Source organism: Myotis yumanensis, unplaced genomic scaffold (genome assembly GCF_028538775.1).
Source record: "Myotis yumanensis isolate MYYU_CA2020_CCGP unplaced genomic scaffold, mMyoYum1.0.hap1 SCAF_4, whole genome shotgun sequence".
Lineage (NCBI taxonomy): Eukaryota > Metazoa > Chordata > Mammalia > Chiroptera > Vespertilionidae > Myotis > Myotis yumanensis.
In genome coordinates this window covers 24,723,508-24,748,580 of record NW_027223755.1, presented here as the reverse complement: position 1 = coordinate 24,748,580, position 25,073 = coordinate 24,723,508, and the positions used below count along the sequence as shown (strand labels likewise).

Sequence of the window (25,073 nt, the reverse complement as noted above, 5' to 3'; positions counted from 1 at the left end):
AGAGAAACATCAATCAACTGCCTTCTGCACACCCCCTACTGGGGATGTGCCCGCAACCAAGGTATATGCCCTTGTCCAGAATCGAACCTGGGACCCTTCAGTCCGCAGGCCGACGCTCTATCCACTGAGCCAAACTGATTAGTGCTGCTGTGGTTTTTTGATTTCATATATTGTTTGAGGTGTATTCCTTAAAATAATCAGATCTGGAAAAACGTTCTAACCAGAGGGAGAAAGGAAACACTAAATGTACGTTTTTGTGCCTATTAGTTAAATACTTTATATCTCGTTTTGACCTCCCCAAACTCTAAGAACTATGTATCTTCATTTATTGAAGAACAGGCCTAGAGAGGATGATTTGCCCAATCTTAACATTATCTGGTAAGTGTTTGAGCTTTAAGTCCTAAAATGATTGACAGTGATAACATTCCACTACAGTTTATCCGTTCTTATTTGGGCACTAGGAGGGGGCTTCTTTTCTCTAACAGACAAAAAACAATAGGCATGCAAAAAATTCTCACACTTACGCAAACTACAATGATAAAGGGACATCCCTGCTTTATTACAATATCTTGGTATAACTCACATTTTTGGGGGATGAAAAACTTGAATAATTCTATATGTTCTTAGGAGAAAAAAGCATTACCAGGTGTCAAATGGCCAAGAAAGTCCCTGGACTGCTGAAGCAGAATTGCCCAGTGGTCTCTTAACACATTCCATCATTCAGTTCTTCCCATTGTTTGTGAATAGATGGGTACAATACTCTTTTCCAGTATAACACACCTTTGAATTTGGTCATCACCCAAAGGAAAGAGAGGCTGGTGTCTGACAGTTCAGTGGCAATATTGGGCCAATAAATAATGACTACTTTTGCCCCAGGAGCATGGAAACCACCAGTCACAAGTCTGTAAGGTATTTATTTCATGAAATTCAATTCCAACTCTCCATCTTGTATGCACTTACTATATATTGTCAGATAACATTATTCCATTTCACTTTCATTCAGGTCAAGAAGACTGACAGTCTAAGGTAAATTCCAATTCATCACAGCGCATCAGGTCCCCGAATAATACACCTGGCTCTTGTAAGTTTTGCACAAATGTCATATATTCTTTAATAGTACCAGTTGGGTAGTATTAATATTCATAACCTTGCAGGCTGTCCTTTAAAGGGGTGTGGATAGTAACATGGTTAAATGTTGATATGTATACAGTACTTTCTCAGTCCAATGCTAGAATTACATGGGTGTTTACTTCTGATAGACCAGTGTTGTGCAATTTTTCCAGTAGCATCATCATATACTGGTGTGCAATTTACTTTTTGTACTTATATTTTATATTGTGGAGAGCTTTCAGAATAAGCACACATCATTCTTTTTCATCATTTTTGGCTTCATTTTATAACTTCGTTAAATCTCCCATTAATGGACATTTGGATTAGTCTCATGTTTTTCATATTGCCAACAGTATTTTAATGTACATATGTCTTTTTATTTGTCTGACTTCTGTAGGAGGAATTAATAGAAAGCCAAATTGATTTGTAAGATTGATGTTAACATACATGCCCACCAGTAATATGAATGCTGGTTTCCCTATATCCTGGCCAATACTTAGAGGGTTTCATCAATCCTGGTCTTTGCCAAGCTAATAGATAATTGTCAACTTGTTTTAGTTATTGGGGGGTTGGTTATTTACTGTCTTTGTTTATAAAACCTTTAAAGATAGTTTGTATTTTTCTCTCTGAATTAACCTGTTTGTGTTCTTTATCCGTTGTTCTAATGGGCATCTTTTTAAGTATTGATTCATCAGGACTTTTAATATATTATGGATATTAGCCCTGTGTCTGTGATGCTGTTTGTTTCCCCAGCCTTTGGAATTGGTGTATGATAAGTTTTTCTTCCTTTCCTTTCCTTTCCTTTCCTTTTTCCTTTTTCCTTTTTCCTTTTTCCTTTTTCCTTTTTCCTTTTTCCTTTTTCCTTTTTCCTTTTTCCTTTTTCCTTTCCTTTTTCCTTTCCTTTCCCATTCAGTAAAGTGTAAGGTGCAGTGTTGAGCATGGAATCTGTGGAGACCTTAATTATCCTACTAATGACATTTGCCTAGTATTCAGGTCTGTGATATGTATTACTATAAATTTTGGGGGGGGATATGATTAAATATAACAAGTATAAAAATCATATAAACAATCATATAAACTTACGAATACATATGTATATAAGCATTTCATGTAATTTTTATGATTAAAATACAAATGGAAGATCACATAAACAAATGGTAGGCTAATGAATTATTTTAAGGCAAATATGTTTGCGGCCATCACTCAGGTCAGAAGTAGAACTTGTTGGCTTATCCAGAAGCTGCTCAAGGCTTCCTTCCAATTATAATCTTCTGGTCCCAGCCAGTGTGCATCTCTAATAATTTTGTTCTGTTTAGTTTTGTTTTTCACTTGATAAGTGATTTTAAATTTTTCCTAATTTATAGGTCCCATCCCCTCCCCCCTCCACACACCCCGTCTTGTTTTTTCCCTTATAAAATATTTGTTGATGAAATTGGATCATTGTCCTGAGAGTTTCCCAAAGTTTGGATTTTGCTGATTGCATCTACATGTAGTTTAATGTATCTCTGGCTTTTGTACTTTCCAAGAATTGGTAATTGGATCTAGAGGCTTCGTCAGATTCAGGTTTGTTTGTGTAGGCAACACAGTGTCATCGGTGATATGTGTTCTTCTATCAGGAAATGTATAGCATCTCTACTTTATATAATATCTCTACTTTTATGATGTTAGCGTTCTTGCTGTTCAGTTCTTACTAGATCCTGTTTAATGGGGTTGTTGACTGGTGATGTTTTAATTCCTATCATTTCTTCATGAGAGTTTTTCTATAAAGAGAAACTTCACCTTATCTTTATTACCTTTTAGTAGTTTGTAGAGGAAAGGTAGGATACATTATACATTTTATTTACCAGTTTTCAAAATCAAGTTGGTTTCTCAGCATTCTCCAAAGGTTACTGATTTGGTTTTTTAAGTATTACGATTTTATGGAAATAAACATTGTGTTTTATCAGTTTCATCAGTTTTCTTCATGAGAACCAGGATTCTTTATATGGAAAAATGAAGATACAGCTTAAAGATAGAAGATAGAAAACCTTGTAGTTCTAAATTTGAATAGAAAGTATCAATGTAAACTTAAAAGGTACTTCCCCCAGCCCCTTTTAATATATTTTTATTGACTTCAGAGAGGAAGGGAGAGAGAGAGAGAAACATCAATGATGAGAGAGAATCATCAATTGGCTGCCCCACTAGGGATGGAGCCTGCAACCTGGGCATGTGCCCTGATTGGGAATTAAACTGGGACCCTCCTGGATTATAGGTCAATGCTCAACCACTAAGCCACACCAATCAGGCATCCATTGTTTTTTTAGAGAGAGGAAAACATCGATGTGAGAGACACACATCGATTGGTTGCCTCCCGCATGTGCCCTGATCAGGGTCAGCAGTTGAGCCTGCAATTGAGGTATGTGCCCTTGACCTGAATTGAACCTGGGACCCTTCAGTCCACAGGCCTACGCTCTATCTACTGAGCCAAACTGACTAGGGCTTCTCCCCCTTTTTTATTGTGGTACAATATACATAACAAAAAACTTACCATTTCAACCACTTTTTGTAATTGTGTTGCACCTGCATTGTAAGAACACTGTTTATACAACATAGTCTTTCTCTTTAATTTACCTTAATCTTAACTCTTCAAATAAACACATACTCAATGCTCACCATCATTCCTTATATTATTGTCTATCCAGTCATTTTGGTTGTCTTGCTCATTTGTTAGTTTCTTCAGAAAGGGCTTGTGAGCAAACACTCCATGCGTTTCTGTATGATAACGACAGTGTATCTGAAGCCTTTTATTTGAAAGTCAGTTTGTCTGGATAAATTTCTTGGGTCACAGTCTTTTTCTTTTTTTTGGCATAAGGCATACTGTCAAAGTCTGATTCAAATATGATTTTCTTTCCCTCATGAATGCCTATTCTTTTTGCTTGAAGCCCACAGGATTTCTCCTCCAATTTCCCCCAGTGCTACTACAGTGTGTTGTTCTGGGTTGTTTTGGAATAGGACATGGTGTGTTCTTTCAGTAATGTAGTGTCAATGTCAAGTCTTTTTTCATTCTCAATTTTAGGAAAATTGAAGCTCTGTTTGTTCTGTTCCCTTGTTTAAGTGTTCTTCTTTGGGGACTGCTATTATATATCTTAGTTATTTGTCCGTTTTGCTTGGGTTCTTTTCTCTCTTTTTTTACTGATCTTTAAACATTTCACCCTTTAAAAAAACATATTTTACTGATTTTTTTACAGAGAGGAAGGGAGAGGGATAGAGAGTTAGAAACACCAATGAGAGAGAAACATCAATCAGCTGCCTCCTGCACACCCCCTACTGGGGATGTGCCCGCAACCAAGGTACATGCCCTTGACCGGAATCGAACCTGGGACCCCTCAGTCTACAGGCCGATGCTCTGTCCACTGAGCCAAACCGGTTAGGGCCATTTCACCCTTTTTATCTTAAGAAATTATTGTATTTATTCACTGTGAATAATCTTTTTAATTTAGTATTTTCTGAAATTTTTTCCCTTGAATTTTAATGCCCATTGTAAAATGTTTTCTAATTTGTTTATATTATTCTTATTTTTCTGTCGTTTTCTTGATGTATTTTAATGCGTTTTGAGGTATTGTTATAGTTTTCTTTGGTCTCCCAGCATGTCTCTGTGATGCTTTTGTTGTCATAGGGGTGTATTTGTTCCTTATTCTCTTTTTTCTTTGTGTGGGATTTGACCTAGATTATCTTCTATTGCCCATTTTTACATGAAATTGCCTTTCCTGTTCTGTTAGAAAGGACAAGTGGGTCAGGGTAGCTTTTCTAACTATTCTCTGACCTCTCCCTTCTGTCAAGTGTAAAGAAATATGTCCGCTTACTTTCTGAGATCTGGTTCTGCCCTGCTTTATCTGGGCCTTGTTCGTCTGGACCTCTATTGTTCTTGTTCTGCTCAATTTGGATTCTGTTCGTGTAGTTTCTCCTCAGTTTGAGGAACTAGCAGGTTGATTTTGAGTGTGCATAACCTGCACCAGCCCTCGCTACCTTCTTCAGGGACCTCACACACTTGCCCACATTTTTTCACTAGGTTTTGAAAAATTCCAGTTTCAGCTGCTGCCCAGTTGCTCCTCTGAATTCCTGTTGATTATGGGGTGGGGAGTCAGGGTGTCTCAGGGCTCTAGATGCCCTGTTGCTTCCTTCTACTTGGCCTTGCACAGATCCTGATACCAAATTTGTCTTTTTGGTAGTTTGTCCCCACCCACTTGTATATTTGGGGGATCTTGGGGGTACTTTCACACTAAGTTCTGTTATAGATGTTTACACCAAGGTTTTTCAGTACTAGTTGCTCTCCGTGTATGTGTGTGGTGTTAACAGTAGGGAGTAGGGAATGGGTGGGATGTGAGATTAAAAAACTACATCACTGTTCTGCTCTCTTATCTGAATCTGCTGGGATAGTGCCCAGTGGTTTGTTAAATTATGAGTCTGTGGTTGTATAGCTTCTGAATTGACCATCATATTCACTTTATGATTAAAACAATATATTTGGCTTTTTAGATTTGTTTTCCTTTCTTTTTTTTTTTTTAAAAACATTTTATTGATTTCTTACAGAGAGAAAGGGAGAGGGATAGAGAGAAACATCGATGAGAGAAAAACATCGATCGGCTCCCTCCTGAACACCCCCTACTGGGGATGTGCCTGCAACCAAGGTATATGCCCTTGACTGGAATCGAACCTGGGACCCTTCAGTCCGCAGGCCGACGCTCTATCCACTGAGCCAAACCGGTCAGGGCTTGTTTTCCTTTCTGGCTTTTAAATCTGTGACTACTCTGCTACTTTATTTTGTTGTCAGGGATATACTTGTTGCAAGGATCCAGCTTTCACCTCCACCCAGCCACCCCCAAATAGCTAGCTAATTTATCCAAAACCAGTTATTGAATAATCTTGTTTTCTGCCACCAATTTAGAATGTTACCTTTGAATTTTCTTTGAATTTAGAAATACTATCTATACATATATTTAGCTCTTTTTTCCGGTGGTTTGCATGTCCAGTTCTATGGAAGAAGAGCACTGTTTTAATTATAGTTTCTGATAATGTTGTAATAGTGCTATCTCCCTCCTACAATACTTTCAAAATTCTTCTGGCTATTTTCACATGTTTATCCTACCAAATGGAATTTAGAATAATTTTGTCAGGTTAAAAAATTCTTTTCAGATTATGGTTGGAGTTACATTATAATCATAGATTAGTCTTGGGAGAACTGAAATCGTTATAGCATTGAGTTATTCTATTCACGAATAAGCTGTATCTCCCATTTGTTCAAGTTACCTTTTTTTTTTTTAATATATATATGTTATTGATTTCAGAGAGGAAGGGAGAGGGAAAGAGAGAAACATCAATGATGAGAATCATCGATTGACTGCCTCCTGCACGGCCCCTACTGGGGATCGAGCCCACAACCCCAGGCATGTGCCCTTGACTGGAATTGAATCCGGACCCTTCAGTCCATAGGCCAATGCTCTATCCACTGAGCCAAACCAGCTAGGGCTCGAGTTACCTTTTTTAATGTCTCTTAATAGAATATGTTTGTGTTTAGGTTTGCTGGTTTTGGCTAACTAAGGTTAAATATATTTTTCCATTGCTGTTGTAATTAGGTGTTTTTCCCCATATGTTCTGTTGGTTATTATTTAGGTAAGCTCTTGTTTTGGTGAGTACTTTTTGATAGCCACCTTACTAAATTGTAATATTTTAATCATTTTTACATTGATGTGTTTGAGTTTACATGTACCCCTTTTAAAAATGTTTGTCTAATTGTATTGGCTTGTACTTCCAGAACGTTGTTGTTCAACTTAGTGAACATCTTTTCTGAGTGTATTCCTGACTTTAATGGGAATAATAATGGGTCAGGGTTTAGCGAAAAAAAACGTGGTCATTGTGAAGAATGAGAGAAAAAACTGACAAGGAAACTTTAAGAGCCCAGTTGAGGTTGGAAACCCTGAATTTATAGCAGCATCATTTGCAGTGATTGTGGTATTTTCTGTAGGAATCGGTGTGTAAGAACCAAGTAGTGGGCTCGTTGGAAGGATCTAGGATTTAGTTGGGGTGAGGGAGCTGAGCCTGTGGTCTGGATGGGGATTGTTGTGCTCACCGTGGGGTCTGGTCTGAGTGGATATGGGAATGAAGGGCGGGCTTGTTGAAATTGAAGACAAGAGGTAGTAGTGGGAAGAAGGGTAGTACAATCTGGAAGGTCAGGAGGTTGTGAACAATTTGGATTGTGTGAGATTCTGAGTGTGGTTGTGGGAAAGAGTGGTTGACTTGAGTTCTGTTGCCTTTGTACCTTTCACCCACTTAGGTAACAATAAACATTTACTATCTTGATAATTTAAAAGGTTATTCTATAGTTGCAGAACTAGAAAAACAAGTAATAAGCAGAGTGTTTATTTTTTTAAAATTACTTAAAAAAAGTTGTTTACAGAGATGTGGGTTTACATAACTTGGCGACATTTAAAAATGTACAGGCTATTTCATATTATTGCACTTAACTCTTTAATAATATAAGGCATTTTATTTTACATAAATAAAGGATTATGTATATCATACAACAGGTGTGGTGCCAATTAAGTCAACCATAAAATCAAATGAGATGTGTCTGGTAGAACATAAGTGAAACTCAACCTTCACGGTCTATGCTTGCAACTACAATTTACATGTTATAACACATATTTAGCCTCATAGCTTATTGTGAATGACCAGTTAAAAAACCAAAACAATGAAAGTTTTAGTAGGATAATACCATTAGTGTTCACTTCAGGAAGTATGGGAATTTATTAGACTAATTAGAAATACTAGTCATGCCTGAACACTGAAGATAAATAAATAGCTCTCTATCTTAGGGTCAAAAACAGTTTTGCTTCCTCCCTTATGTTCCAACCGTCAGCCAGGGAACCATTCTGGCAAGATCTACTAGAAATGGCTGATGACTTTAACATTTTAATGAGCCAGAGGTCTACCCTTGCACTCCTCAGATTTGAGTGAGAATCAGGGACTCCCAGGAGGAGACCAGCCCATTGCTCTAGAAATTCCTGTCTGTTCACAAAGAACTGTTTCTTAGGAGGCACAGCTGGAAGAGTAGAGGCAAAAAATAGTTTTCAGTGTTGACTTCAAATAGTTGCATGTCAAGAAAACAGAAACCACACAACTGACTCCAGAGACTTAAAAACAATCTAGCATGCACCTTGTACTGACTTTCTATAGTATCTTACCTGGAATTGTAGTGAAAGTAGAAGCTAAATTAATCAGATCTTTCTAGCTAATTCCTGTACTATGTTTTCTTTTGTAGAACCTGTTAAAAGATGAGAAATCTGGGTTCACACCAATCAGATATTTTACTCCCATTTGAGAGACCTCTCTGGGCAACTCCATAGAGGTTTACTGGGATTAATCACCCAGAAAAATGATGCACAAAGTGACAGCTCAAGTGCTTCCATGATCCGGGGGTATGATGACTTGTGTTGTTCTCTCTAAGCCATAGACACAAGCTATAGTTTTTGAAAGAAGCTCCAACATAAACCTTAGCGTCATCATGCGCACAGGTACACAGTCTCACCTGTATTCCCTGGACTCGGTCAGCTAGTGTGTGCCCCCCCGAGGATCTGGGTTGTAACTACATAGTAGTACTGCTCCTTTACCTTGAAAGTGACTCACTTTCCTCCATTTTCCTCCATTTTGGTAAAGGAAGCTAATGACGGTTTGAAGTATGAGGGGATAAAAGCCAATTTTGTAGCAAGGAACAGCACCTACAAAGTTCATGCTTCGAAAGGAGAGCAGCTGGGACAAGTTTCACAAGCAGCGTGAGTTACAGTGGTCTGCAGGGAAACAGTTTTGACAAAAGGAATAATTTGCAAAACAGAAGCAAAAAACTTCAGTCACTGCAGAGATATGTCATAATACCCAGGTCAGGAAAAGTGATCCAATGCTTAGAAACGATACATTTTATAAGCTTGTTGGGAAAGGGGGGGAAAAACAACAGTCCCCTAAGTGGATTATTTTAATACGTTAAGCGCCCAGTCAGTCACACTATACTTTTCGTCCAGAAGACAAAACAGGCTGGGCGCTTAACGATTCTCTATTTGGAGGGTAAATATAATGCCTATGTTTATAAATCCAAGGATACTAAAAAGATATTTGATTTCTAAAAATTTAAATTACTGTTAAGAGTACATAAAATATAGAAATGGAAACCCAGTGACTGATATTTTTGCCTGCTTTTGTGTTGACCAGTCTTGAATTCAAGCACTTACTCAAGACAAGTTCCAAACTAGATACAAGGTGCTTTCCAAGCTGGAACTTTCTGCTCATTGTAAGCAGCAAGTTCATGGCTATTTAGTACAGTTTATCAGAACTGCATTTCTGAAAACAGCCTTACGATCGACACTTTTAGACCATGACCAACACTTCACTGTGATCAGTAACTCACCGAGTTGAACTCTGCAGCCATATATTGCACTTTACACTCACTAAAATATACCACTTTCTGTATTTTGTTTTTTCATTTTTGGATAATTCCTGAGCTCAGCCTAACCATTAGGTCATAAATTGATTATTATTATATTTTAAAGTCTCATTTTCTTTTCAGGGTAACATACAGACCTACAGTTCTGTCCATTGAATGTGCTTAAAGCATTGGTATTTACTTACAAAATTATAAAAAACTAGAGTCCATTTAGTCATGACATTTGTGTTGCCCCTCAGCCTGTGTAGGCTCCCCAGTTGTCCCGATTGGGATGTTGGGAGAGGTGGCCAAGAGAAGCGAAGGATGTTTGAAATGAAAGAAGGCACCCTGCCACGTCTTATATCCCCATTAGTAACAGCGAAAGGTCGGGGACAGGTACCGGAACAGAACGAACCCTCCTGGCCTAGGCGATCCAGGGAAGGCTTCCAGAGTCGAGCATCATCTGTTAGTAAAAATGTGGAGATTTTTATAGTCCTTGCCTACACCAGTGTTTCTCTGCTGTTTTGAGATGTCCTTCTGACTTGCTGAAATATGAAGGAAACAGAGAAAAGAAGATTCTTATAAAAAATGTGTCACTACTCATGCTTATTGCAGGAAGAATTCCTATGCTTTCTAATTACTAACTGCACAGGTCCCTCCGGGACAGACTTCATAATATTCCAGGCATCGAAGTGCATGAGCCCAACCAGGGGTTTCCCGTTAATGGCAAGGATTTCATCCCCAGCTTCTATTGTTCCAGCCTGTTCAGCTGCACCACCTGTGAGAGTAAATACAGAATGAGGGCTTGATACTTCCATGGTATTCACAATGAAGTCTTAAGTAAGCTAAAACCATCAGTGAGAAAAATCTCAAAATATGTTTATAGTCTTAGGAGAGAGACCCATAAAAAGAAATCTGACTTTAAAAATTCAAATCTGTTACCTTTTCTGTGAAAAATCTAAGCAGCTGAGAAGATACTTCAAAAGAATACAAAATAAAGAGAAACTTGAACAAAGGAAATCAATAGCTAAAATCCAAATGGCCAATAAATGCAGGGAAACAGGTTCAACTTCTGTTAAAGATGTTGGTTACGATATCCAAGTTCGGAGAAGGTGCTTACATGCCCAGCAGTGACTGGAGATTACTTAATTGATTCCTTAGAAGCTATAACATATTTCTGTACTGCAGCTTTGTGTATGGTCTAGCAAGTTTATAAGCTTTCCACATACACATCTAAAACAGTCGTAGTGAAGAAGTGCACACTGGCTGTGCACTTAACATGGAAAAAAGGGCATTGAAAGAAAAATTCCCAAATATTAAAATAATTTTCTCAGAAATTTTAGGGCTCAAAAAACAGATATAGCTATTCCATCCTAAATTTCTGAAAATCATTGTTAAATATTTGATGTCAATATATATATGATTTTAGTCGGTTATAATGATTGATAAAATAATAGAAATATAGCTGGAAGAAAAGTTCAAATCCAACCCACTCAAGGACATAAGCATTTTATGTTAATGATAGTATAACACAACCTAATACTAATTTTTAATAAGACAATGATAATAATTAGTATATTAAATATTAGTGCTGTTTCATTACTAAATTTAATATTAACAGTATCAGTGTTCTATTAAATATGGTATATACACACACACACATTATTGTTAGTTCAAGTTCATGAAAAGACCTACTGTTCCCTCCCATTTCACTTGCTTATAGTCTGGAAATTGCAATCTTAACACATTGTGGACTAGTAGTTTTATTGCTAGCTTTACCCAATGGCCAGATAAGTTTCTATTGAACAAAAAAACATTTTAAATAAATGTTAAAGGCACGCTTTAAAATAAAATACCCATTGCATTTTGAAGTTACTTATTTACATGTTCTTACAAGCTAACATCTTTTTAAAGTATGATACTTTGTAAAACACTGTGTAATATGAAGCGAGAATTCTCGTGATCCGTCTTCAATGTGTTAAATGACTATAATCTTGGTCGATGTTAAGTACCCCTGACTGGCTGTTCTGATGTGAACATACCAAGCTAAGTAATGTCATCAGTAATAACTCAGATTAATTAAGAATAGGGAGACAGGAACGTGGAGTTAGAGATACAGTGTAGAAGTCAGAGGCACAGACTCTAGAGCAGGGGTCCTCAAACTGCGGCCCGCCGAAAACATTTATCCGGCCCGCCGGGTGTTTTTGCCACCACTGCCTGTCCTGCTTAGCAGCCGACTCGTCCCAGGCCTGCAGTGCGCATGTGTGGAATGTCTGAGGGACAGTGAACTGGCCCCCTGCTTAAAAAGTTTGAGGACCTCTGCTCTAGAGCCAGGCTACCCGGGTTCACGCCTGGTCTGCTACTTATACCTGTGACCTTAGGTGCGATATAGTACCTTTATGGTAGGATTGTCATGTGAATGACATGAGTGAATATGTGTAAAACACAACAGGGCTAACACACATTAACCCTGTCCTCCTATATAATAAAAGGCTAATATGCCAGTAGACTGAACGGCAGAACCACTAAACAACCGGTTGCTATGATGTGTCCTTACCACCAGGGGGCATGTGCAGAACATGGCAGGCGTGGGCCACTGTGGGATGGTGGAGCAGGTGAGCAGGGGCGCCAGACCCTGTCATTGGGGCAAGACTCTGGTTTTTACTGAAAATTCTTTGCTCCCGTGCACCGCAGCCCCACCAAACGCTCGCACCTGCTGCCAGCGCTGGCCCCGCTCGCATCCGCTACTGGTGCCCAGCACTGTCCTGATCTCTCGGCGCCATCAGTGGGTGCAAGCGACAGCTGCTGGCCCTGATAGCTCCTGAGGGCTTCTCCACCTCCCCCTGCTCCTGAGGGGCAATTGGGGCTCGCACCCACTGCTGGCGCCGGCTCCAATCACTCCATGCCATCAGTGCATGGGAGCAGCGGCGAAGCCAGCAGACGGGACTAGGGGCCGTGGCGGGAGGGGCTGGGCCAAGACCTGCCCCTGTGCCTACCACAGCCTCGCAGCCCACAGTTCCTTTCAAGGTGCATGAATTGTGCACTGGGGCCCTAGTATGTTATAAAGCATGAAAAAACACTTTAGATCTTTTCAAACAAATTTGATTTCCAAATGGAAGGGGCACTGACATACACAGAAATTGATAGCTAGTGGACGGCGGATTGTGTTTTCTGGGACATTACCTTTGTACACTCTCTTGATGAACAGGGGCCCATCCCCAGACATGGATGATTTTCCTCCATCCAGGCTCAATCCCAGCCCAGCCGAGGTCTTCAGTACTTCAACGCACAGAGCATCCTGTGCAGCTCCTCTTCTCCCTGCAGTGAAGATGGAGACAACAGGGACACTCACTACACTACCTCCTGTCGTGTCCCATTTACCTTGAAGTGCTGATGACAACATTTGAGACCAGTGTTAGGGTTGGTCTCCCCTCCTGGCTGTGTTCCTGCAGTTCCTGCACCTCTGCTCTTCTAATCAACGGTCTTCTAATCAACGGTCTGCAAGCGTGGAGCATGCCTTTATGTCCAAGCAGAAATCTCCAGAGACCCCCCGTGACGGTGCACGTCTCCGTGAAGACTGAAGTCCCACTTGGGACCCAGCCTATGCTTCAGAAGCAGTGCCCATTCAGCGCTTAGTGTGGCTTACTGTGGAGCCTGGGACGACAGTGCAGGGACTGTCTTTAAACACCCTCCTTTCTGGATGTTCCCAGGACAAAGCTCAGCCTGGAGCTTCTCTCACCTTTCAGTCCCCCTGAACAAGGGTTTCTTGTTTTACTTACCAACCACTTAAGCCCTAATAGGATGGAAGTTCAAAAGGGCTTCCTTAGGACATTGAGAAGCTGTTAAATGGTCATTTATGTCTTCAATAGTATGGCTTTAACTACTGGGTCGTTTTTTTTTATTTATTTTTTTTAAAAAAATATATTGATTTTTTACAGAGAGGAAGGGAGAGAGATAGAGAGTTAGAAACATCAATGAGAGAGAAACATCGATCAGCTGCCTCCTACACACTCCCCACTGGGGATGTGCCCGCAACCCAGGTACATGCCCTTGACCGGAATCGAACCTGGGACCTTTCAGTCCGCAGGCCGACGCTCTATCCACTGAGCCAAACCGGTTTCGGCTACTGGGTCGTTTTTAAATAAGTTATTTGTAACACGGCTTTTGCAAGAAGCATCCACAAACACTAGACTTCACTACATTTAATTTCTGTGACCCAACTAATAAGGTAATGGCCATTATTTTCCTTTGTGTTCAGCCCGAGTCTATGCTGCTCACACCCTGCTGGCTGGTGAGGGGGTGTCTTACCCATTCCCATTCCAGGCTCCAGGGAGATGGTGTCTCTGGACAGCGAGCCCTTCCCGTTGGCTATGTGTGGCTCCTGCCAGGTGGAGGGCTTGGGCTGGTCATTTCCTTTCTTGATAACCACGAGGACATCTTTGTGCAGCTGTGCCTGGTGCAGAACCTTCAGGACATCCCCATGGGCCAAGCCAGCCAGTGAGGCACCATTGACTGACAGGAGGATATCCCCTCGGTTCACAGTCCCTTCCTGAGAAGCTGCCCCCTGAGAAAATACCCTGTGGACCTGGGACAAGGACAGGACAAGCCAAAGTCATTTATGACCTCCAGTAAAAGCAAAGAGTCTGCAGTAAAGGAACCTTCTAATGGCAAATTTCCCAGGTCATGCAAACACTTGGTTTATATCAAAAACACATTCAGTGTGAGGGGTGGAATGACAAACGTCAGTGCCCAGCAGCATGTCTGATATGTGCCTAACACTGAAGGGGGCAGTAACACTACAAAGAGGAACAGGACCTGACCTTGTCCAGGAAAGGTGGCATCTCCCTAATGATCTCACAGGCTTGAGTGATGCAAAACTTAAAGGTGGTGGTTCTTAAGAAGTAATTTCATAAGCAAAAGCAGATATGGCCAGCTAATTCTAAGGTCTTTCTGAATAAACAAAATATTTAGGTGAATTTGAGGCTATACATAATTGTGTTTATGTGTATTGGCACCTAATAGGTCACTTAGCCTGTCTATCAGTCAGCTATGTGTGAAAAGGCTTATCTTTGTCAATGAAAATATTACGTACTGCTTTCCCTCCTCTTGTTCAGGTGGCCGTGAACAAACTCCAGCAACCTGTGAACTCACTGATAGGAGTTTTGTCCTACTCGAACTCAGAACTGCTTTAGCATGACTTTCCCGAGAGCGTCTCCACATCCTCACTCACCACAATCGCATTTGGCTCCTCATCCGTCCCTCCTGCCACACTGAATCCCAGACCCGAGCCTTCTTTTTTGGTCAAGACTATGAAGCAGACATCATCTTTATTCTATTGAGAAGAAACAGAAGAAAAAAGTATATTCCCTGTGCCAAGAGTAACAGGTGAGTACTGATACAAACCCCCCTAGTGCTGCAGTTTATCCCCAGGAAACCCAGTGGTTCCTCAGGAGCTTTCACGGGGTTTCAACTAGAGGAGCCACGACTCCACTGTGCTGCGCTTCTGGGTGGTGCCTTTACAGGTTTTCGAGGGTCCAGCCTGTAGCTACAGAACCACGGGTAGGAAGGCATGGATGGGACACTTTAGAAGCCAGTCTAGCCAACAAATGGTGTCCTCCCAAATTTGATCATGAAGGGCATTCCTTATTCTACAGTTATGTCTATAGTTCAGCAGCAAAGGGAGACGCGTAAGTGCCAAGAGCCAGGTAAAAGCACGCTGAGGCTACGTGTTCTATGCCCTCCACCTCCCGTGCTCAGTTCACTGGATTCCACGTGCAGTCAGTGAACCAGTACTCATAAAATACAGAGTATGTTTAAAGGTATAAAGTATGTCACAATATTAGAGTACATTAGAGCTGTCAACTCCTGTATTGGACATTCTTAGTAGTGTTCTAAGGTTAAGAACAAAAGACCGCCCATGTTTCAAGCACTGATCTAAAGATACCTTGATTAGAGATTTTAAAATAAAAATGAGCTGGGCTAATTATACTGAATTTTGAGTTCTTCCACCCACACGCTAGAGATGACTCACAACATTTTAAAGATCTGCTGGGTTTCCCATCAAGTGATATATAATCCATCAATTTCAGGTGCTCTCAAACAGCAATAGAGGAAGAATTTAATAACCTTTAAGGATTGCTTTGACAAGAGAAAGTGAAAACGTTGGAAGAGAAAACCACCTCTGTATTGTGCTGGGAAAGGAACCCAATATTTGAAAAGTGTTGGTTCTATTAGTTAAGTCCTAAGACCTAATCTTAGTCATTTTACATTTCTCTAAAGTTCATTCAAACCAAGGTTCCATATGCTAACAACACAATGTCCTGCAGAACTTTTGGGGTTTGGGAATCTACACGTTATGGGCAAATTCGACCATATGTGTGCTCAGGCACCATTCAATGGAGAGAATGATGATAGCTTAACAAAAACGGGAGATGTGGCCTGCAGATGAGCTCCGTGCATTTGCTCAGAGGTAACGTTTGATGCTGAAAGAGGGCTACTTCTATTTAAATGTATTATTGGAGCAAAGAAACAATACTTGAAAATGGGACTCTCCTGTGTCCCAGGACACATTTTCACCAAAGCTTTATTTAAATTATTTACAGCATACTGAAAGCTGATCGATCGTCAGGCCGGATTTTGCTTCTGAGAAGCTCAGTACAGCATCAGGAAAGCTAGAATCACCATCAGGGACTCCCCAAGGTTTAGCTCTCCAGAAACCAGAAGACCGGGGCTTGTTTTTTGACTCTAGTCTCTCACAGCGCCCTCAGAAGCCAAAGAAACTGTTCTGAACAGTTCCATTTTCAGCACCTACACACCATACTCATTGAGAAAAGGCAAGGCAGGAAACTTCTGGTCTAAAGATGGCAGAGCGAGGACATCTGTACTTGCCCGGAACCAACTGAAGACAGCTGCATATTGATGAAAACAAGCATGATCTTCAACACCACGCATAACACCTGCCTGCCTGGTGGTGAATAGGAACTGAGGTGAGGGAGGCCCCAGATGACTCCAGGTGGCGCTCGGCACCCTGTGCACACACACACAGTCTACCCTGGGGTTCCTCCCTTTTGTGAGGTTGGTTGAGACCATTTTATCTAACATGAGTACAGGTGGCCCCTGGCACAGCGTGATCAGACCTTGACTGGAAATCACCAAGTGAGTCCACGTGCAAAATGCTTGCTTACTGCAACAAGTGGAAGGAGGAAGGAGACAATAGATTAGTCCCTTTTACTGAAAGTGAAAAATGCTAGATGCCTCAGGGTGTTTCCTGGCTGCACAGACCCAGACCAGTGGGCGGAGAACCAGGAGAGGCCGCTAATGGCCACTGGTCTCATCCCACCCACCTCCTCTCCCTCTGGCTCACTCCTCATTGGAGGCCAGCGTCACAGCCCTTCTAGTGTTAGAATTCTGGATGATACCAGTGACCCAGGTACTCAAGGAAAATTGCTTATACTTGCTTTTTTCTCTAAGTAGAAAATTTTCATTTCTTAGGGTTCGAATCTCTGTGGATAGTCCTGAGAAGTATTCTAGATAGGAACCCCTGGTTTCAATTGTTACTGTTACCGTCACATCCAATTTTTTATGACTATTTAGCTTCTTTGTCTGGAACCCCAGGCTTCAGAAACTCTTACACTTGGGGCCAGGGCAAGGCCACACAGGCATTAACTCATCTCCCCAGCAGGTGGCGCCCTTGACAGGTAGTAGTTTATGTCCACCTAGGTGGACAAAGGTGCTTGTGCTCATTCTCCACCACAAGTACCTTTGAGGACTCTCTGCAGACAAACTCCAAATGCAGGGTGGGGTGGGGAGGTCAGTAACTAGTCCCCACTGGGGAATTAAATGAGCAACTGCACCAATCTGGCACCTAAAAACGCAAGACAAGGTTTAGCTTCTAAAGCAGTCTGCAAGCGAGATTGGGCTGTGAGCTCACAACAGGAGACCTGGAGAAGGGCTCACGGACCTCTGAGTGCGTGGCTGTACCTGGGCACTGATGTGGCAGCAGTTCTGTGTCCGTGTTCCCTGCATTTCACTCACCTCTGATTGTGCTTTCGCTTCCTGCATGAGAGTCAGGATGGTAGATTTCGACCTCGCCGATGACAAAACAGACTGTAATCTTTGCTGGTCCCCCGCTGAGACTAGAAGTTGATCCAAACTAAATAATATAAATACATTAGGAGAACATTAAAGAAAAAGCAATTTCTCTATTTTGTAACGACGCATTTAAAACGATCTCCTTTAGATTGTATTGTAGGTATTTTCAGTGGAAATAACTATGGATTCAGGGATTCCCCAAGGTGTTAGGGGACCAATGTGGTAAACAAAAGTTGCTATATTAAAAAATAAACAATGTATAGGCTCAAATGAAATGTTTTAAGATGTTATTGATTTCCTGTTTAATTGCAGTCACCTTCACAGGTCCCAGTTCTTCCCTGAGGCGCAGCCCCGTCCACCACCATCTCTGAGCAGTTCCCTAGTGAGAAGCCTCTCCTGAGCACAACATTAGGACAAACACGCCCCCCTGCAGGCACCATGTCTCTGTAATGGTATTGAAAACAAGGGGCTAAATGTGATGTTGCTATCCTGGGCTGGATGCTGGAGCAAAAAAGGACATTTTGGGGATTTATTCAGTGACGTCTGAATCAAGTCTGTAGTAATTGTGTTCCAGTATTAACTTATTTCGATTAATGGATGGTGGTAGTATATGATGCTAACATTAGGAAGAGCTGGGTGAGCGGTGCATGGAAACTGCATTATCTTTGAAACATTTCTATAAATCTTAAAACTAGTGCATAATAATAATCAAAAAAAGGGCAGATACTTACTTAACTGACCAGCTTTTTCCAGAGGGCAGATCCCGGGTGGTTTCACTCATATTGGCTGAACTGGGTGCCCCAGGCTCACTGGCTTTAGGCCTGCTTCCTCCTGGACAGGCCCTGTCCGCCCCCTGCACAGGACACAAAAGGGCAGTGGCCCCATTGAGGCCTCCGGCAGAGGAGCCAGGGGACCTCCTGGGCACGATCTCCAGCTCTGTCTTGAAGAGCACAGCCGTGGGCCCTGCGGGGAAGTCCTCACTGCACAGCTTGTCGAGGTCGGGCATGCTCAAGGCCCTCAGCTCCTGGAGCTTGGAGCGGGATACCGGCGAGGGCTGGTTGTGGCGCACCGAGGACTTGTTCTTCTTGATGGGAGAGGCCGGGGTCACCATTGGGGTGGGGATTCCGGAAGGACCAAGCGATTGCTTCAGGTCGGAATCAGGGCCCTTGTTTCTGGCCTCCACCGGGTGATGCCGGGGGACGGTCAGTGTCATGCTGGATGGGGACTTGGTCATCTGGGGGATGAGGGTGCTGGCTTCGCCCTGGCTTTCGCTGCAGGAACTCAGGCTGCGTCGCAGTGACCTCGCTGCCAGGTCACTGGGATGGCTGAGGCTCCCTGAAACTACGCTGCCAGAGGACCGTCTCCCAATTGGAGGCTTGGAGCTCACAGACAAAAAAGCAGAAGCCCCAGACTTGGCCAGGGATCGGTCCGAATTGGCCAGGTTCTCAAAGGACTTGATCCTCTGCTTCACCGAGAAGAATGAGGTAGATTCATGGGGCCAGTGCTGCTCCAAGTAGTAGTGTCTTCTGGTGACTCGGATTTTGTCGGTGATGAGGCAGCTCGTGTCCTGCACTGAAAGGACGTCCCCTTCGTCGGTGGTTGGGAGGGCCCTTGACGTCTCCAGCAGGGGCTTCACACTGTAGACGCCCGGTCCGTTAGCCAGGCCGAGACCTCCGCCTCTGCACCCCTTGGCCTCCGGGCTGCTTGTCCCAGGGATCTGGCTGTCCCGGTGGGAGCGCCCTGGGCTGTGCAGGGAAGGCCCTTCCCGTCCAAAATGGCTCGAGAACTGGGCTGGCATGGAGTAGGTCCTGGTTGCCGGCCTTGGCGTGAAATAGGGATGCTCATTCAGCGCTGGGGCCGCTGCTGTGCTGTTCTTGGGCATCTCCGGGGAGGCTGGCACCTGGCTGGACTTCCCCGGGAAGGAGGCGGCCAGCTTTGCCACGCTGAAGGAGCGCTGCATTTCCGGCTCCACCGGGGAGGCGTGGGACGCCAGTGCAGGTGCATGGTTTGGGGACGATTCCACTGGCTGATGGCAGAATCTAAGTTCACTCTTCTGACCGTTGCTCGGGGTCACGAACCCTCCCTGTCTGCCCCTTTCGGCTGGCGTGTCACCACATGCATTCTTTGGGATTCTTTCAGAAGAAATTTCAACTATTTTCAGCTGGTTGGTTCTTTCTGGGGGATCATTAGCAATTGTTTTGCTTCCTTTGTCACCACCAGTCACCCCAGGTTGGGCTGCTTCTGGTACCGAATACGTGAGCTGCTGGCCCTGCCGGGGAGGTGGGGGTTCCCGCCGGTCCACTGCTGTGGACGCGCTGCTCCTCGAGGCGGCAGGACCTGTCCCCGAGGCCGCCTTGCTCTCTGGTCCACACTTAGGTCTGGGGGCGGCCAGGCTGCCTCTGTCGGGTCCGGAGTGCACAGATGCGTGGAACCTGTTGCCCGCACCTTGCTCAGGAAGAGCCCTGGGGGAGGTGAGGGGCGAAACGAGTGGTCTGATGCTCGTGTCAGAGGCTGACAGCCTCAGTGACCCCGAGGCTGCAGGGGGTGGCTTGCTCTCCGGCGCACACTGGGGAGACCTGGCGGTGGCTGTGGCATTTTTGCTGGGTTCCTCGTGGTCAGCTCCGTGGGACCGGTGTGACGTGACCTTGGAGAGCATTTTGTGGGAGGCCTGGGGTGAGACCAGGGACCTCCTGGGGTCCGTCCCTCCGGCCTTAGGCGTGTTAGCTGCAGGGCCCTCGGCGCTGCCTTTGCTTTTGCTCTTGCTGCTCAGCCTCTTCAGCTTAGCACCGGACTTGGGTTTCTGACCGTTACTTACAAGGGTCTCCACGGAGCTTTTTTTAGGTGGGTCTTTATTTTCAAGATTCAGTTTCAGCGGAGGGGGGCTATTCGGCACAGCAACCCCCTTTCTGTGGCTTGTGCTCAGCACCTGACTTTTGGAGTCAGGACTGGTGGCTGGCATGGCGGGTTGCCCCTTGTCAGTCCTGCTCTGCAAATGAGCACCTTGGTTGCTTTTATTGATCTCTTTAAACCAGGCCATGATGGGCCTCCTGGAGACCAGTTTTGGTTTCTGTAGCGGGTCCTCCAGGTCTTGGCTTTCGGAGCTGTGCAGGTTTGCCAGGGCACATTCCCCGTTCTCGGGGGCACCCGCAATTTCAGTTGCATTCACACTTGTTCCTTGTTTTTCATCTGTGGTTTCACCATCCAAGTCGTGTCCCAAACCATTCACCATGTTGGGAGAGCTGAGGGCGACCGGGGCGCTGTGAAGATGCCTGGCGGCTGCCGAGGCCTGGTGGTTTTCCACAGCTGAGCCAGTGCTGGGGACTCCCTGGTGCTGTGGAATCTGTGGGTCCACAGGAGATTCACGCCCTTGAGCACTTCTGCCCCCGAGGGGAGACGGCTGGGCAGAGCTCGGGGTTGGAGGGCACGAGGCTCCCGGCATGAAGTAGGCTCTCTCGCGTGGACTTCCCACGGCCTCACCCAGAGCGCTGTGCCGCAGGGGCAGGCCTCCGGCTGGCACAGGGCAGGGTGCCTCCTGGGCAGGCATGGGCCCCGCCATGGAGGTTGGGGTGGGGAAACTCCCTGTGGAATAGATTTCAATCTGCTCCTCCTCTGATTCCGTAGTGTCTTCCCTGTGAGAAGACCCACGAGAACGAGTAGGTGACCGGGTGTCCCTGGTGCAAGCTCGCAGGGCATCAGGGAGCGACTCGGGGTCAGAGGATGAGTCCTCGGCATCCCCGTACATGGAGGAGAGAGACAGCTCCGTGCTGTCAGCAGGGCCTGACAGGGATGCGCTGTCCTCGTGAAAACTGCTGAGATTTCTAGAATAGTTGCTCAGAAAGTTTTTGTTCACAGTAAAATGTTTGTCAGGATTAACTGAATCCAAAACAGAAGGCTGGGAGGTCCAGGGGGGGTGAGGGGGTTGGCACGCAGCCCAGGCCCTCTTGGGGGTGGGGGCCTGGTTCCCGGTGGCTGGCTCAGCTCGGCGGGCGCTTCCTCCTGCAGCTCCTGTGGGCAGCTGACCCTGAGCACTGCCCTCCGGCCTCGCCCGGTGCCCTCTGTCCGGAGACGGAAGTCTTCCTTCCAAGGCATCCTGCTCCTCGAGGCATCTGTCCACATTGGTCACAGGGCAGCGGTGCTCCGAGGCACCACCACACCCCCCTCTAGCCTGGTCAGTGAGTGAGGTCCAGGAGTGGCTGGCCTGCGGTGCCCTCCCAGGCTCAGAGTCCGTTCCCTCAAGCCCAGCAGACTCCCGGGAGGGTGCATGCACGAGGGTCCCTGCCAGAGTTTGGTTGTGGTCGCCTGCAACTCTTCGTGTGTCCTGGCCTGTGAGGAGGGCTGGTGACAGGACAGTGCTGGCTGCAGCCGCTCCCTCTGCCCCAGGCCCTGCTCCCCCAGGGGCAGCTGCCTTGCTGGTGGTGTCGGGCCCGCCGGTGTCCAGGGGATGAGACCCTGCTGTCTTCCCTGGGGAGGTGCTGTGGATCAGGGCAGGGCTGCCCTGACGTCTGTCCTCAGACTTGGGGGCCCTGGGTGGCACTGGCTCTCTGGGGTCCTCAGGCCGCCTCCCATGTCCTGCGTCCATGGAGGTCTTGCTGGGGTCCGGGTGAGCAGCCCCCTTCTGCCCTGGGGAAGGGACAAGTTCTGGGGAGCCGTCCAGTCCTGTGTCAAGAAGGTAAACAGAAGGTGGAGTGGGAGGGGAGAAGAAAAGGGGGAAATGTGGGAAGAAAAATAAAGTAAAATATGGAAAACTGTAAGCAATCTGTCTTTTTGGTCTTTTCAGAAAGACATTCCACAGGCAGGCAGTCCTTGTGTTCACCACGTGTCTCATGTACTCTGAGGCACACGCCACAAACGGGTGAGGGGTGTCGCCTGGACGGAGAGGCACACTGCCGTGGCGTGAGACACAGGCAGCTTTTACGTATGGTGAACCTGTGTAAGGGTTTTCCCACCTGTCCAAATTCTCCACATGTAATGATTTTTAGGGGAACTTCTACCCTCCCCTGTAGAAGCATAGCGAGTGGTAAACTAATCTTACCCGTCCCGGGGTATTGCCCCTGGTCAGGTCCAGCTTCGGGCAGGCTCTCTGAGAGGCGGCCAGCTCCTGGGTGGGGCCCATGCCCGATGGTCAGCTTCCCCAGGGAGTCCTGGCACAATGACAACAGCAAGTCACTGTCAATAGCTCTCCAAGATGTCATACCCAGAGGAGAGCTGGTTTGGGAAAATTCGGAAATCCCAGACTAGGAGCCGCAGAACGCGACTAGAAACTGCGTGGTCTGGTCACTCTTCCCAAGCCTCAGCTTTTTCAACTTTCCACTGTGGGTGATCAGGGACGTGCAAATCAAAACCACAATGGGATGCCACCTCATACCCATTAGGATGGCTATCAAACAAACAGCCCTGGCTGGGTAGCTCCGTTGGTTAGAGCCTTGTCCGGATATGCAGGTTCAATCCCCGGTTAGGGCACATACAAGAATCAACCAATGAATGCATAAATGAGTGGAACAACAAATCGATATTTCTCCCTCTCTCTCCCTTTCTCCTTTCCTCCCCGCCCCCCCATATTAAAAAGAAAACAAAAACAAAACCAACCAAACCAGAAATAACAAGTGTTGGTCAGGAGATGAAATTAGAACCTTGTGCACTCGTTGGTAGGAATGTAAATTGGTGCAGCCACTTTGAAGAGTGTGAAGGTTCCTTAAAAAAACTACAATAGAACATCACGATCCAGCAATCCCACTTCTGGGTATATTCCCAAAATTTGAAAGCAGGGGCTTGAAGAGACATTAGTTCACCTATGTTCATGGAAGTATTATTCACAGTAGCTAACATATGGAAGCAATGCAAGTGTCCACTGATAGAATTAAGAAACGTGATCTACACGTACAATGGAGTATTAGTCTCAAAAAAGAAAAGGAATTCTGACATGCTACAACATGGATGAGCTTTGAGGACGTCATGCTAAAGTGAAATAAACCAGTCACAAAAAGAACTGTATGATTCTACTTACATGAGGTAGGAAAAAGAGTTAAAATCCTAGAGACAAAGTAACGGTTTCCAGGGGCCAGTGTGTGGGGACCGGGGAGTTACTGTTCAAAGGGCATAGTTCCCATTTTACAAGATGAAGGGTTCTGGAGATGGACGGTGGTGATGGTTTAATAACATTATGACTATTATTACCACTGAACTTTACACTTAAAAATGATTAACGTGGTAAACTATATTATATATATTTTACCACAATTTTAAAAATTGAGAAAAAAAAGGGAGGGGGGATGAGAAGACTTGCCCTGTCTAATTCAGGATTTTAAATAAAAGACAATATTAAGTTATAAAAACAACATGCATCCTACAAAAGACTATATAGATGGAAGGAATTATCGATATCATATCGCATATTGATACCCAAGACTGTCAACTCAGCTCCTCAGTGTGGTAGTTAGGGGGAGAACTCATCTAGATAAATGACATGGGCATTTAATATTTCAGAATTTCACTTTAGCTTCCTTCCTTCCATCTAGTATCTACTGTAGAAAAATGTTGAAACTAACTTTCTAAAAAGTCAAATCATATTTATTTGAAATGTACCCTCTGGGATAGAGTCAGAGAGTGGCCCAAAGGTGGCAGCAGAGGAAAGGGGTGAACCGACAGAGGCTCTCAGCTGCTCTTGTGACATGTCCATCACCTGCTGCGGAACCCACCGGTCAGGCGTGGCTGCAGTGCAGGATGGCAGAGGGTCCTGGCCTAGACGGGGGGCTTCGTAGCACTCAGTGCCCCAGTGCCACTGGGTCGTACGCTTTGCAATGGTTACTTTAGGTCATGCGAATTTCCTCTCAATTTAAGGCATTAAAAAATGGAAGACAACCCACTGACCAAAAGAGAAAGATATCTTTTTCTAGCTTCCAGTATTTGGGAGTAAATACTGTATGGCAATGCATTCTATTTCCTTTCTCACGTGTAAATAAAATCAAATTTTGGAACTTCTTTGGCGCACAAGTTTTAAATGCCGTTCAAAGTTCGTATTGGGAATACGAATCCACAATGGCAAAAGCCCTTATTATTATAGATATAAATCATGAATAAAAATGCCAATTTGGCTTTATATAGTTATCCGGAATTTGTCAATGGTACTTTTTAAAAGGAAAGTATCATTTACCCATTAGCTGAACATTACATTTTTAAACACATGTGCTAGTTGGAGGGACTAATTGTTTAGGAGGGAAAAAATATGCATTTCTACTCTTTCTGTACGATTTGGAAAACCCCTTCTTTTGAGTATAGTTTTTATGACTTTGTATTTTCTGGTCTATTTACACATATGCTATATAAACCACTTGAATACCCATCTTTATAAATATGGCCTTCCAAGTCACCTCAGCTCTGCTCAGACAGAAACCATATAGTTGGGATCTTAAGTAACATTTGTTTC

At 44.4% G+C, this 25,073-nt stretch overlaps 1 protein-coding gene and 1 long non-coding RNA gene across 7 annotated transcripts in view; one reads left to right on the top strand and one right to left on the bottom strand.

Moving 5' to 3' along the window:
• Positions 1–942: 942 nt before the first annotated feature.
• Positions 943–17,910, top strand: LOC139008571 (uncharacterized). The gene is made up of 3 exons (XR_011471161.1): positions 943–1,081; positions 14,674–14,944; positions 16,162–17,910. It is a non-coding gene; the product is annotated as an uncharacterized lncRNA (long non-coding RNA).
• The window catches only part of PDZD2 (PDZ domain containing 2), a 326,315-nt gene continuing 308,732 nt past the window's right edge, over positions 7,491–25,073 (bottom strand). For all 6 annotated transcript variants that reach the window (XM_070411946.1, XM_070411947.1, XM_070411948.1 and 3 more), the window contains 7 exons: positions 22,683–22,791; positions 18,382–22,306; positions 17,594–17,711; positions 14,790–14,891; positions 13,868–14,144; positions 12,743–12,877; positions 7,491–10,337 (listed from right to left, as the gene is read on the bottom strand). In XM_070411946.1, the coding sequence (XP_070268047.1) occupies positions 10,156–10,337; positions 12,743–12,877; positions 13,868–14,144; positions 14,790–14,891; positions 17,594–17,711; positions 18,382–22,306; positions 22,683–22,791 (4,848 nt within the window). In that variant the 3' untranslated portion in view covers positions 7,491–10,155. The remainder of the gene's footprint in view (positions 10,338–12,742; positions 12,878–13,867; positions 14,145–14,789; positions 14,892–17,593; positions 17,712–18,381; positions 22,307–22,682; positions 22,792–25,073) is intronic.